A 14502-nucleotide genomic window follows, 5' to 3' on the forward strand; every position below is an offset into this window, starting at 1 on the left:
TGCTACTTGAAAACTGCTCCAAATTTCACTACTGAATTAAATGAAACATAAAAAATGCCCCATACACAAAAAAACAAGTTAAAAAAAAAACAAGCTAAACAAATAGTTCCTGAATATTTTTTTTTTCAGTGTGGATTTTTTAGCCAGAAAGATCCACATAAAAAATATTGGTGTGAACATAGCCTTAGGTGCATTTACACTGGCCAATTATACTGTTGCTTCTAGACCTAAATCAATTATCTCTAACCACTGGATATCTGTTCCGTTACTTAGAACTATAGTTGTTCTTTTTACTTTTCAAATTTGCTGCGGTTCTAAACGTATAATTACGGTAGATTTTGGACATGATGCAGGGTGGATATTTACAAGAGTGAAAAGAACTTTCCTAATTTGGAAAATGATTCTCTGAGGTTTCCTAATGAATTATATCAATGTCAGTTGGATAAGTGCAAGTCTTTGTGTCTGTGGCCAATTTTTAAGGTGCATGTACACCGAATGCTTATCGTTAATGTAAAGATTCCTTTAAACAAGCTGCCAATCACCCGACAAACAAGAAAGACGCTAGTTCATCTGGTGATGTGGAGTCAATGTAATTTGCCATTCATCATTTGATAATGTGCTCAGAACACATCATAAAAAGTATATACAAGGGCTTCTCACTAAATTAGAATATCATCAAAAAGTTAATTTATTTCAGTTCTTCAATACAAAAAGTGAAACTCATATATTATATAGAGTCATTACAAACAGAGTGATCTATTTCAAGTGTTTATTTCTGTTAATGTTGATGATTATGGCTTACAGCCAATGAAAACCCAAAAGTCATTACCTCAGTAAATTAGAATTCTTTATACCACCAGCTTGAAAAATGATTTTAAAATCCGAAATGTTCCCCTACTGAAATGTATGCTCAGTAAATGCACTCAATACTTGGTTGGGGCTCATTTTGCATCAATTGATGCATTAATGTGGCGTGGCATGGAGGCGATCAGCCTGTGGCACTGCTGAGGTGTTATGGAAGCCCAGGTTGTTTTGATAGCAGCCTTCAGCTCATCTGCATTGTTGTGTCTGGACATTATACCCATGGTGTAAACGTGATCACTGCACCCCTGGATGAATTCATCGTTTTTAAAACTATGTCACTCCAATTGTCACAATACAGCTGTTGGGTGACCTGGGAGCAGGGGCTTCTTCCCTGTCCCTAACACTAAGGGGCGTCCTAGCATCCCCTATTCCCCAGGATACTTTTGAAGGTGAAGATGCCGGGGCCTCCAGCCTTGCCCTATCTCCTGAATAAGCCCTCCCTCTGTTCCCTTCACCCACCCAGGGAAGAGGGGAGATGCCGTGTCCCACAGTACACCAACCTGACGGACAAGGCAACACAAACAAGGGTAACTGAAAATACCAGGCATACAAATATTCACTCACATATAACAGAAGAATGCACCGGGGAGTGGAGGGTGGGGAAAAAACTAAGTAAGAGGAGGGAAGAGAATTATCACACTTACAAACCCACACAACAGTCACAGATAACTCTTCCAAACTGGCATAAGTTAGCTCTGACTATGTGTTTCAATCAGGACCCAGATATATATTGGGGAAGGAGTGGCTAACCAAGCTCAGCTGAGAGCTCAGACTCCTAGAGCTCCCAACATGGCCGATTGACCCCTGTTCTGCCAAAAGAAACTGACACCATACAAAAAGGTGAAATACTTCTTTTCAGCACAGGAGTAGTAGCAATCAAACACTGCGGTCTTCTGGCTCCTCTCTGTTGCGGTAGCCCCGTGACACCAATATGGGGCTTCTTCCCTTCTGAGCTTTGCACTTTGCCTCAAAAGTACTTTTTTACAACATATGGGGTATCAGTGTTCTCAGGAGAAATTTCACAACAAATAGTATGGTCCATTTTCTCCTGTTACCCTTGTGAAAATGAAAAATTTGGGTCAAAACCAACATTTTTGCAGGAAAAATTTATTTTTTCATTTTCACAGTTCCACGTAAAATTCTGTGAAGCACCTGTGCATTCAATGTATTCACCACACATATAGATAAATTCCTCAGGGGGTTTATTTTTCAAAATTGGGCCACTTGTGGGAGGTTTCCACTCTTTAGGCACATCAGGGGCTCTTCCAACGTGACATGACATCTGCAGACCATTTCTTCAAAGTCTGCTTTCCAAAACGTTACTCCTTTCTGGTGATGGGTCGTTCGTGAATGATCCGGTACAAACAGCCGGCTCCCTGCTGTGAACGATGGGAGCCACCACCTCAGTGAGAGCCACTAAATTCTCTGAATGGCTCTCACTGGGTGTAAAATCTGACATGCGCCCAAGCAGTAGTTTTCGCCCACATATGAGGTATCAACATACTTGCGAGAAATTTCACAAGAATTGGGGTCCATTTTCTCCCGTTACCCTCGCGAAAATAAAAAATAGGGGCTAAAAGAACATTATTGTGGGAAAAATTTGATTTTTTTTTCACGGCTCTATGTTATAAACTTCTGGGGGTTTGAGGTGCTCACAACACATCTAGATAAATTCCTTGAGGAGTCTAGTTTACAAAATGGAGTCAGTTGTGGGGGGTTTCCACTGTTTTGGAACATCACGGCTCTCCAAATGTGACATGGTATCTAGCCATTTTTGCATTCAAAAAGTCAGTGTTCCTTCCCTTCCGAGCCATATCCATGTGCCCAAACAGTCGTTTTCCCCTACATATGGGGTATTGGCATAGTCAGAAGAAATTGCACAACAAATTCCATTTTTTCCTGTTACCATTGTGAAAATAAAAAATGTGGGGCTAAATTTAAATTTTTATGAAAATAAGTAAAATTTTCATTTTTTTCCTCCCACATTGCTTTAATTCCTGTTAAGCACCTGAGGGGTTAATAATCTTCTTGAGTTTTTAGAATGGTATCATTTTTGAGTATTTTCTCTCATATAGGCCCCCTAAAGTCTCTTCAAATGTGGTTTTGTAAATTTTGTTATAAAAATGAGAAATTTCTGTTCATATTTTAACTCTTATAACTTCGTAGCAAAAAAAAAATTATGCTTCAAAGATTATGCATATGTAAAGTAGACATGTGGGAAATGTTATTTATTAACTATTTTGCTTTTTTGTGTGATTTTGTGGTTTAAGGGCATAAAAATTAAAAGTTTGAAAATTGCGAAATTTTGCAAAATTTGGCAAAATTTTCTATATTTTCATAAATGAATGCAAATCATATAAAACAAATTGTACTACTGTCACACAGTACAATATATCACAAAAAATAATCTTAGAATCATTGGGATCCATTGATGTGTTCCAGAGTTATTACCACATAAAATAACACTGGTCAGAATTGTAAAATGTGGCCTGGTCATGAAGGTGAAAACAGGCTCGGGGGTGAAAGGGTTGAGATATTCGGAGCTGCCTGGGGAATTTTGGTAGAAATATATTAAAAGACTAAAGAACTTGGTGGCAATGGCTTTTATAAGCAAAACCTAGTGACAGGTTCCCTTTAATCTTATAGCAGAGATTAGCCTCCTTGTGCATCCCTTTTTTTTAAAGATCTGTCTCTTTCTTATTGTAGAGTCTTTCACATGGCGTAAATGCTGCTGTTCTCCTGAATCCGGTGTTGTTTCTCTTTTGTTCCTGCTCCTCTCCGTTCCGGAGATATGGCCCCTCTTCCCTGTATATGAAACTAGTTTTGTTAGCCAATCAGGCATTGACTTCGAGAGGACACCAATAGAGCAGAGTTGAGGACCACGCCCACTAGGATCAAGAAGACTGGATTTACATATAGGGAAAAGAGGACTATATCTCTGAAATGGAGAGGGGCAGGAATGTAATAAACCCAACGCAGCCCCGGATTCAGGAGAACAGCAGCATTTACAGCACGTAAAACAATTACATATTTAAGGGTAGAGACAGATGGTCTTAAAGATCCATTTAGCCGATAGTTTGGGCACAGCTGTAGTTTCAAAATGCCAAATCTGCTCCTTTGTTTCATACAAAATGTCTTTACACATATGTAGAACTTTTCTCTAAATGCAGAGCAAGCAACTTAACTAAAAGTTTCCATGGTCAAAATATCAGGGTCCTTGAGGATTTAAGGCCCCCCTTCACATTGGACTAATGTTGGCCGAACCCACCGATATCAAAGGGTTCATCCGTCAGTTCAATATATATAGGGGCGCAGGCCGACTGATCATCGGGGAAGATGATCACATTGTTCTCCTGGAGACAAACCACCAGTGGCTTTCTTATAGAGAGCACAGGATCGCATGGCCGAACTCGCTTCCTGGGAATGGGGGAGTCGGCTGAGATGGTTGTCAGGCAAACGATTGACAGAAGCTTCCTTCTCCCGACAGCCATCTAATGTACATGGTCAACTTCCGGCAAAATTTGCCCATACACGAAATAGCTGTCAACTGAACACCTGTCAAACCGTCACCTACCTCACCTGATTACTCCTTACACACTCTATTTGATCCATCTTTCCACCAACATCATCTGTTGAACGAGAGTCAGGAGGTGTCAATACACATCAAACGGTTGGATGGTCTCACCAGAACTGCCTAATTTAATGTGTGGATGTGCAAAATCTGTGCATCTTAGCACTTAATAAAGTTTTCCAGTCTTAAACTACAAGTTTGAAGACATTCTATTTGAATGCAGACTTGTAAGTCCTCAGATCACATGCACTGCATGCTGTTAGGATTCTCCAGTGTTGGGAATGGACAGTCATGTGACCACAAGTATGCAATAAGCATACTTTACTCTCGGACACATTCCTACTAGACAGTTTCTGGCCTCACGCAATACACTTGCATAAAGCGAGGTTGGACACAGTAGAGTGGCACATGATGGTATGTAGGCAAATTTCATACTTGTGGTCACATGCCTGCTCCTGGAGCTGGCACATTGAATCTTGACAGTGTGCAGTACTCGCAATGTGAGGACTCACAAGTCTGCAGTCACATAAAGTGATTGCAGATTTGTAGCGTAAAACTGAACACCATCTTTAACACCTTAAAGAGTAACTGTTGCTTTATTTATTTTTTCCATAAATTAAAAGTACATATGAAAGGAATAAATTATATATTTTATTAGGAAAACCCTCTTCTTTCTCCTTTCTTTCATTCTCAACATTTTTAATTCATGGATAAAATCTGTCTTCAGTGATACAGGCTTTCCCAATACTGAGATAGGAGATATCTGTTGGTGCTCATAAAGTTCTATGGGGAGCTGGACTGTCGTTTCGAGAGAACTTGCAGCACAATGTGTCTGTCTCTAGCTCCTCCCTCCTCCATAGAATTATAAAAGCACCAATTGTCATCTGTTCTCACTGAATATTGACTTTGCAGGTTTTACCCATGAATTGGAAATGAAAGATCAGTCAAGGAAGAGAAAAAAGCAGAACACTTAGATAACATAAATTACAAAGTTGCTTATTTTCACATGTATCATTGATTTATGAAATCTAAAATTAAAATGATGGTTACTCTGTAAGAATTCCCATAATGGAGATTAACCCTAATCTACAGGAGAGTTGATGGATGTCCATTTTCCCAAAGATCAGGATTTGTGATGAATGTTGAGTATGGTGGTACAGTGCAGACAGTGTCGGATCAGCTGTGTCAGTTTTTCCACATTTCCACGGCAACAAAGCAGCAGGCTGTACGGTTGTAGAACAACTTGCTGGTAAAAGGGCAGACGAGCGATCTGCGAGAGGAAATAAGTGACGGAAATTTCCATTTAGCATTAATACTACTAACTATGCTGCCATCAGCTGTACTCGCTGGAAATAGGTCAGAAGATTCCCCATACAATCCTACCTGTGGGAAAAACATTTATCTATCTATCTATCTATCTATCTATCTATCTATCTATCTATCTATCTATCTATCTATCTATCTATCTATCTATCTATCTATCTATCTATCATCTATTATGTATCTATCTATTATCTATCTATTATCGATCATCTATTGTCTCTTATCTATCTATCTATCTATCTATCTATCTATCTATCTATCTATCTATCTATCTATCTATCTATCTATCTATTATCTATCTATTATTTATCTATCTATCTATCTACCTATCTGTTATCTATCTATCATCTATCTATTATCTATATCTCTATCTATCTATTATCTATTTGTATTTGTCTATCTATTATCTACTATCTAAAAAAAAATAAACAAGAAAAGAAATATATTTGGTATTGACGCATCTGGAACAGCCCAGCCTATACAATTGTCAAGCTATTTAACACCTTCAATAAACTCTGTAAACAAATTAATAAAAAACGGGGGGAAAAACAATGCTTTTTCATCATATTATAAAAAAAAAGTGGAATAACACGCAATCAAAAAGTCAAATGTAAAGGAAAATGGTATCTCTCAATATGTCATTTTGTCCCACAAAAACAAGATGCCATACAGCTCCATCAGTGGAGAAATAAAAAAGTTATAGCTTTCAGAATACAGCCATGTAAAAAGCAAGTCTTTACAAATCTGGTATTGCTGTAATCGCACCGAAGAATAAAGTCTCCATAGCACAATTAACAGCAGATAAAATATATAAAACAAATTCTTCACCTGCTGTTGATTTGTTCATTTTGCCTCCCAAAGATTGCAGTAAGGCTCGGCACACATTTATCCTGTGCTCTGCACTGAGCGCTTACACCATGATTTCCATGTAAATCTCTGAAATATGTGATTCAGATGGTACCCACGGCGTAAGATTCCCTATAATGACTTAGATGGAGGCACTGTGGACGCCAAAGGACTTGTGATCCGGCGGTTTTCTGTCTTTTTAAGTGTGTATTAAAGCATGGTCCTCTACAGTTTTGTGCACTTCTCAAAAGGACACCGCTGAACAGAGGCCAGACGGAGTCCAGAGTAACTCTGCTGCTTCATTATAGTTAATGGATCCCTCGGGTTTCATCTGAATTACGTCACTTGGAGATTTAAAGGGAAACACCGATATAACTGCTCAGCATAGAGCGTCGGATAAATGTGATCCCAAATGTTATGTAAAATGCTCTCAATAAAAGCTTCAACTCAATCCACAAAAAAATCCCCATTGAACTCTGTCATCTCTTAATGGAAATACAGGGGGTTTCCATGTTACTGGTAGCAAAAAGTCTCCGGAAAAGTGCTGTATCTCCTCAGCCCCCAAATGAGATCCAGCGAATTCTGTGCTCCCAAATCCAGAAGAGCCCCGCAGTGTGCTTAAACCACATTTATAATCCACATATTTAGCATTTCTGTAGTGTTGAGAGCCCGCCTAATTTACAGGTGAATGTCTCCAGAAGCACGGTCTGGGCATAATGTACAGGCACTACAATGCCTATTTTAGACATTGATGGAAAATTATGATATACACTGCTCCAAAAAGTAGAGGGAACACTCAAATAACACATCCTAGATCTGAATGAATGAAATATTCTCATTGAATACTGTGTTCTGTACAAAGTTGAATGTGCTGACAACAAAATCACACAAAAATCATCAATGGAAATCAAATTTATTAACCAATGGAGGTCTGGATCTGGAATGATACTCAAAATCAAAGTGGAAAATCAAATTACAGGCTGATCCAACTTCAGTGGAAATGCCTCAAAACAAGGAAATGATGCTCAGTAGTGTGTGTGTGTGTGTGTGTGTGTGTGTGGCTTCCACATGCCTGTATGACCTCCATACAATGCCTGGGCATGCTCTTGATGAGGCGGTGGATGGTCTCCTGAGGGATCTCATCCTAGACCTGGACTAAAGCATCCGCCAACTCCTGGACAGACTGTGCTGCAATGTGACGTTGGTGGATGGTGCGAGACATGATGTCCTAGATGTGTTCAATCGGATTCAGGTCTGGGGAACGGGCGGGCCAGTCCATAGCTTCAATGCCTTCATCTTGCAGGAACTGCTGACACACTTCAGCCACATGGGGTCTGGCATTGTCTTGCATTAGGAGGAACCCAGGGCCAACTACACCAGCATATGGTCTCACAAGGGGTCTGAGGATCTTATCTCGGTACTTATTGGCAGTGAGGCTACCTCTGGCGAGCACATGGAGGGCTGTGCGGCCCTCCAAAGAAATGCCACCCACACCATTACTGACACACTGCCAAACAAGTCATGCTGAAGGATGTTGCAGGCAGCAGATCACTCTCCGTGGTGTCTACAGACTCTGTCATGTCTGTCACATGTGCTCAGTTTGAACCTGCTTTCATCTGTGAAGAGCTCAGGGCGTCAGTGGCGAATTTGCCAATACTGGTGTTCTGTGGCAAATGCCAAGCGTGCTGCACGGTGTTGGTTTGTGAGCACAACCCCCATCTGTGGACGTCGGGCTCTCAGACCATCCCCATGGAGTCGGTTTCTAACCATTTGTGCAGACACATGCACATTTGTGGCCTGCTGGAGGTCATTTTGCAGGGTTCTAGCAGTGCTCCTCCTGTTCCTCCTTGCACAAAGGCTGAGGTAGCAATCCTGCTGCTGGGTTGTTGCCCTCCTACAGCCCCTCCACATCTCCTGGTGTACTGGCCTGTCTCCTGGTTTTGCCTCCAGCCTCTGGACACTATGCTGACATACACAGCAAACCTTCTTGCCACAGCTCGCATTGATGTGCCATCCTGGATGAGCTGCGCTACCTGAGCCACTTGTGTGGGTTGTAGAGTCCGTCTCATGCTACCACGAGTGTGAAGGCACAACCAACATTCAAAAGTGACCAAACATCAGCCAGAAAGCATTGGTACTGAGATGTGGTCTGTGGTCCTCACCTGCAGAACCACTCCTTTATTGAGGGTGTCTTGATAATTGCTAATAATTTCCATCTGTTGTCTATTCCATTTGCACAACAGCATGTGAAGTTGATTGTCAATCAGTGTTGCTTCCTAAGTGGACAGTTTGATTTCACAGAAGTTTGATTTACTTGGAGTTATATTCTGTTGTTTAAGGGTTCCCATTATTTTTTTGAGCAGTGTATTCTGATCCAATATGCCTCTGTACTTTGATGTGTGCAATTTGGCATGAAATGGATTCTAAGGTCACATTCACATGGTCAGTATTTGGTCAGTATTTTACATCAATATGTGTAACCAAAACCAGGAGTGGGTGATAAACACAGAAGTGGTGACGTGTTTCTATTATACTTTTTCTCTATTTGTTCCACTCTTGATTTTGGTTTACAAATACCGATGTAAAATGCTGACCAAATATTGAACGTGGCCTAAGGTTGGGTCTTCAATTTTATGATCTCATTTTGGACATTATGTTACTATCCATTACTTTTTTTTCTATGTCTAGCCAGTCACTCCAGATCTTCTGATGACCCCTAGTGACCGTGATGATGCAGAACTGGAGATGGAATACCCAGAAGACCGAGGGAATTGGTCAGGGAAGTTAGATTTTCTGCTGTCTTGCATTGGATACTGTGTTGGCTTGGGCAATGTCTGGAGGTTCCCATATAGAGCGTACACCAATGGAGGCGGTAAGTCATTTTTTTTCAATCATTAACAAATTCTCATGGTGAAGCAGCTTGACTTTCACAGTCAATGATGATATATCATCATTCCCAGCCTAAACTCGAGATGCCATGGGCATAAATTTACCCACAGGTACCTTCAATGAAATATTATATTGCATGTTTTCATGTCTGAAAAAAACAATTTGCTGTCAAGCAACAAATACTTATAAATATATACAGTATTTCATGTTGTATATGAGAGCTATGAAATGTATCTTTTTAAAAAGTTATGTCATGAAGAACAAACAATGTTTAGTTATAAATTGGGCTGGCTCCAGGAATCATGGTCATTAAGTCATTATCTTTAGGAAAATCTGAAACCACTTCAATTCATTTCGATGTGGTATAAGAAAGCAGGAGGTAAAGTCCTGTATGGCAGGTATGTGTCATTGAGGTGGCTGGCCTCGGTGATGTAAGTCTTGGGAAAAGTACATCACTAGCAATAGATTACTGAGATGGTTTTACTTTGACTGGATTTTGGGTTCGGGATTTAGGAGCGACCAAAAGAAACTGGGTGGGAAAGGTAATTCCCATACTCCAGTCTGGCTCTTATAGACATAATAACAGGAATATGAGTTAGCTCAGCAGCGTGTGTTGTGCTGGAACTGGAGACCATACATGGTGATCAGTCTACGTTAGAGACTGAGAAGTGCCAGTGACAGAATCTTGGTGAAACCATTTGATTTGTTTTGCCTTACCCAAAAGAAAGGACTGTTTTTGTTATTAATTTGTGCTGCTTTCCTTTTTTGAGCTACAAAGTTATTGAACTTTAATTGTTCTGATATGTTATTATTCTGAAATCATAAGCAGATAGGTAGGTTGATCAAGAAATAAATAAGAATGAAAGAATTCAATTCAATTCAAATTTGAACGTATCCAAACAAAGAAATACAGTTTTTTTGTGTGTCTGCAAAGTGAACTTACTAGTTTGTAAAGTTTTGTGAATACACCAGCCTCTGCACTCTTTTGAACAGGTGGTTTCTGGTATCTTCTGCCCAGTTTTCCACTTTGACTTCAGTAAAAAGACAATGACTGTTGTAGTTGTATTCCCAGTTCACGGTTCTCACATTAATCACTAAATCGTGGAAAAGAGGTGAAGTCAAGAATATTTCCACAAGTAGTCACCAGGGACAAAGTCAAGTCAGAGGATGTGATGAAGATGTAGTTAGAGGATAGACAAGGGGTCAGAACCAGAAACAGGACAACAGGTACAAAGTGAAAAATTCATGGAGAAAAACAAAAACCTAACCCAGAAAGAATGCCAAGGTCAGTCAAGATCAAAATTAGAGATCAATGGCAAACAAAAACCAAACGGGCAGCCAAGAGTGAAGAGAAGAAGAGTTGCTGTCCAGATCGTAGCGCGGTGGCTGACAGCAGTACGGTAGTTTATCAAGCAGTGGAGACCCATCACCGCATCTGGGAGAGGTACCTCCTAGTTCAAATAATAGATATTTTGCCAATTGGACATAGAAAGAATCAAAACAAAAAAATGATGACTAATCTGAAAAAATAGGTTATTTTGAACTCGTTATCTCGTTAGCATACACATTTTGAAAGAAAAAACAGTTATCCATAGTTTTTAGTGTTGAATAAAAAGAGGTGTGCATGTGCCATAATCTCTCCCCCAGGCAACATAGCAGGAAAGAGAAAATGTATAAAGAATACTAGCTGAGCAATGAACATCGCTGCTTTGTGGTAATGAAGATCACAGTAGATCTGTGTGAAATACGTTTCTTGCTATTCTTGCTTCTGTACAGTCACCAGCATGTCCTCGTTCACAGTTGTAGGAGTCTTTCTAAATTTAGTAATACAGTGTGATATGAATAGCGTCTCCACCCACAACTCAATATACATGGATGCTGTCTGCCATCATATACAAATATAAAAAAAGCAAGGGCATTTCGCATGGAACTAAAAGCTTGGACCATGATCCAAACTTTGGACAAAATTGACATTATTGGTCAATGTATCTAAGGCCTCTTAACTTCTCAATTGGCCAAACAGTTTTTTATGATTTCTTTAATAATTTGTTGACATGAACCAAAGGTTACAATCACATGAATCCAGAAAGAAAACAATTTTATGGAGGCAACATAAAGCTTTGTGAATCTAGACTTAGGAGATCTGCTGGTGGCTCTGATAAGTAATGTGACAATGAGGGTATCATTCAGGTTTAGAGTCACCATTTCCTGAGATAGATGGTTGACACACAAAGGACTCTTAAAACATTGGATTAGGTTCAAAACTCTCCGCAAGCAGATTTATTATCTTCAAACAAAAATATTTCCGGACAAAAGGAAATTGTGAGCCATCTGGCTCCTAACTATTATCCCTCACTAACATAATCCTCTGAGTCTACTTTCTTACACTTCAAATCTACCATAGCCCATGCCATTTCTCATGGTGACTGTATTGATTACCACATAAGTGCTGGCTTTCACACTGTGACGGTCTTTGATAAGGATGGGGGGGGGCCTCAAACTGTTCCTGCAACAGGGACTCTAAGTTTCTCTGTTCCGGGGATACTCTTAAAGGTAGAGAAGTCCTAGTCTCCGACCTTACTATGCTCTTTTTAAACCCTGATCTGTCCCCACCCCCACTCAGTCAGGCATGGGAGAGAAATGTAATGTAAACAACACACAAACGACAAAACATAGAAAACTCTCTATCATACAAAAACACTAACCAACAATAGGTTATTAGAGTATAGGGACAAGGAGGAATAAACTAAACGGGAACATGGACCAGGAGATGAACACACACATACTACAGCAAACGCCAAAACATTTCTACAACAACTCTACTCCAACCACTTTGCTTTAGCACACAGCACAGGAAGACAAATCTTTCACTGGCAGGGACAAGAAGGTCTAACCAGTTTTCTATTGGAAGAGGTAATGACCAGATCAGCAGCTGAAATGAAGCTACATGTTTCTGACCAGCATACAATGGGTCGTTAACCTCTTCAGCACCAGATGAAGCTAAATCCATTTAATATGGGACACAAATCACACCAGCTCTAAGGAAGACCTGTGATTCATTACCCAACATGACCTTCTAACTCCAGGTCATCCAGAGGGATGTATCACCCTCGTGAAAGTAATAGTGCTTGTGTGCACTCAATACATAGAAAACAGCTTAATCCAAGAGCATTCCCAGCTACTGCATTACAAAGCTCATTACTGCTCATACTCTGGACTTTTCCTATGCATTGGTGTCTTTGGTTTCCTCTTTAGACACAGAGAACAAAATGTTCTCTTCCTAATAAATCACATATTCAGATTTTTGGGCTGAAATATTACACTTTAGTACTTAATTATGCCACTGCAGCTGCTACATAGTCATAAGGCAAGCAGTAGAAATGCAGACATTTAGTTGGCTTGCCCTCTGGACCCGTAAGCTCAAGTTTTTCCCTTAATGATTTCTTTAATCTTGATTTCTAGGGCGCTGATTTATAGTTTAGATCAGCAGCATGGTTAAGCCACTGGCCTAAACCAAACTGTACACTTTCTCATGTTACAAGCAGAGGCAGGGACACTGAAGCTGGCTGTATCCAGCAATCTGAACAGCTTCAGAGCAGCGCTTACATGGATTTTTAAAGTAAGTACAACAGCCTTATCAGGTCTACAATACCTATTTAGCAATTTATGATGAAATTGAGAATCTATTGAGAAATGTCGTCTAGACTGAAGTATTTTGTATATAATGAAAGGCAACAAAATGTTTAGTCAACTTCTTAAATATAATTGATGTTGTCTCATCATCATCATCACTGAGAACCTATGACACATCCTATATATTCAGAGCAGAAAAATGAACATCAGTCTGAGGTTTAAGTGGCCCAATAAAATGCATAAAGACAAAAAGACACGGCGGGAGCAATCGGACGTGTGTATGTGGAGATGTTACAAATTATATATAAATCAGAAGGATTGATGAAATACTTTGTTGTCATGGATTATTTACCAAATACATTTCTTAGAGGAATTGAAGAAGCTTGGCTGATGCTGGAGCTATTATAGTATGTTGGTCATTAATCATTTATATTGATCTAGTCTATAGCGTCAGGAGTAGATTGGAGAAGAACATCAATTCAGGATGAAAAATATGGTTTGTGATACAACCAGTAGCCTTTTTTGTCCCTGTTCTTCACTTTGATGTCACAGTGTTTTTGGGTTTGCTACTCGTTTATTGACACAGATCAGGGTGCTACCCTTGGTTTGTATGTAGGCCTCCACCATGCTTCATGTTTCTGGTGCGCTTATCAGTGTTTGTGATCAGTTGCCAGATTGAATTACTAACCCTTTCACTTCTATGATTGCACATGGAGATTTGGTACAAATATTAGCATAATAATATTTTTTTATTTATGTAGCGCCAACATATTCAGAGAGGACATTTACAGACAATATGAGATATTACAGAGTAACAGATAATTCAACAGACACCAAGAGGAGTGAGGGTCCTTCTGCTCACTAGCTTACAACCTATGAGGGAATTAGGGAGACAAGAAAGGTGAATGGTAAAAAGTGCTTGTGTTGTACTGTCCAGCCATCAATAAAATAAACAGGGTGCACCTATAACAAGCCTAAATTCAAGGCACTTCCATTAATAAGCAAATCTATCATATAGAGACAAGGAAGCTTGCGCCAATTAAAAAACAAATATATTTTATTAATAAAGAAAGCGTTAAAAAACCTATAGAAAAATCAATCAATCAAGGGAGATACATAAGCAGAATATGCTGTCTGCACTTTAAATACACCAGGGCGCGTAAGTGATAAACACCAAGTGGTATATGATAACATTCAATGACATAAATTTATATACTCTCAAATATTGTGGTATACACTTATGCAAAAAGAAATTACAAAGACCGAATTCTAAAAAAATAAAGAAGTAATTTTATAAAAAAAAAGACCCAAAGGTTCATTAGCATAAACATTGAAGTATAGGAATTTTTAACATGAACTAGCAATACAGACAAAAA

The 14502-nt window shown here is 39.4% G+C and overlaps 1 protein-coding gene across 2 annotated transcripts in view; it reads left to right on the top strand.

Moving 5' to 3' along the window:
• Positions 1 to 14502, top strand: part of SLC6A7 (solute carrier family 6 member 7) — a 236192-nt gene that overhangs the window by 63351 nt on the left and 158339 nt on the right. For both annotated transcript variants that reach the window (XM_077266327.1, XM_077266326.1), the window contains exon 2: positions 9293 to 9476. In XM_077266327.1, coding sequence (XP_077122442.1) covers positions 9293 to 9476 — 184 coding nt within the window. The remainder of the gene's footprint in view (positions 1 to 9292; positions 9477 to 14502) is intronic.

Source organism: Ranitomeya variabilis, chromosome 5 (assembly GCF_051348905.1).
Source record: "Ranitomeya variabilis isolate aRanVar5 chromosome 5, aRanVar5.hap1, whole genome shotgun sequence".
NCBI classification, from domain to species: domain Eukaryota; kingdom Metazoa; phylum Chordata; class Amphibia; order Anura; family Dendrobatidae; genus Ranitomeya; species Ranitomeya variabilis.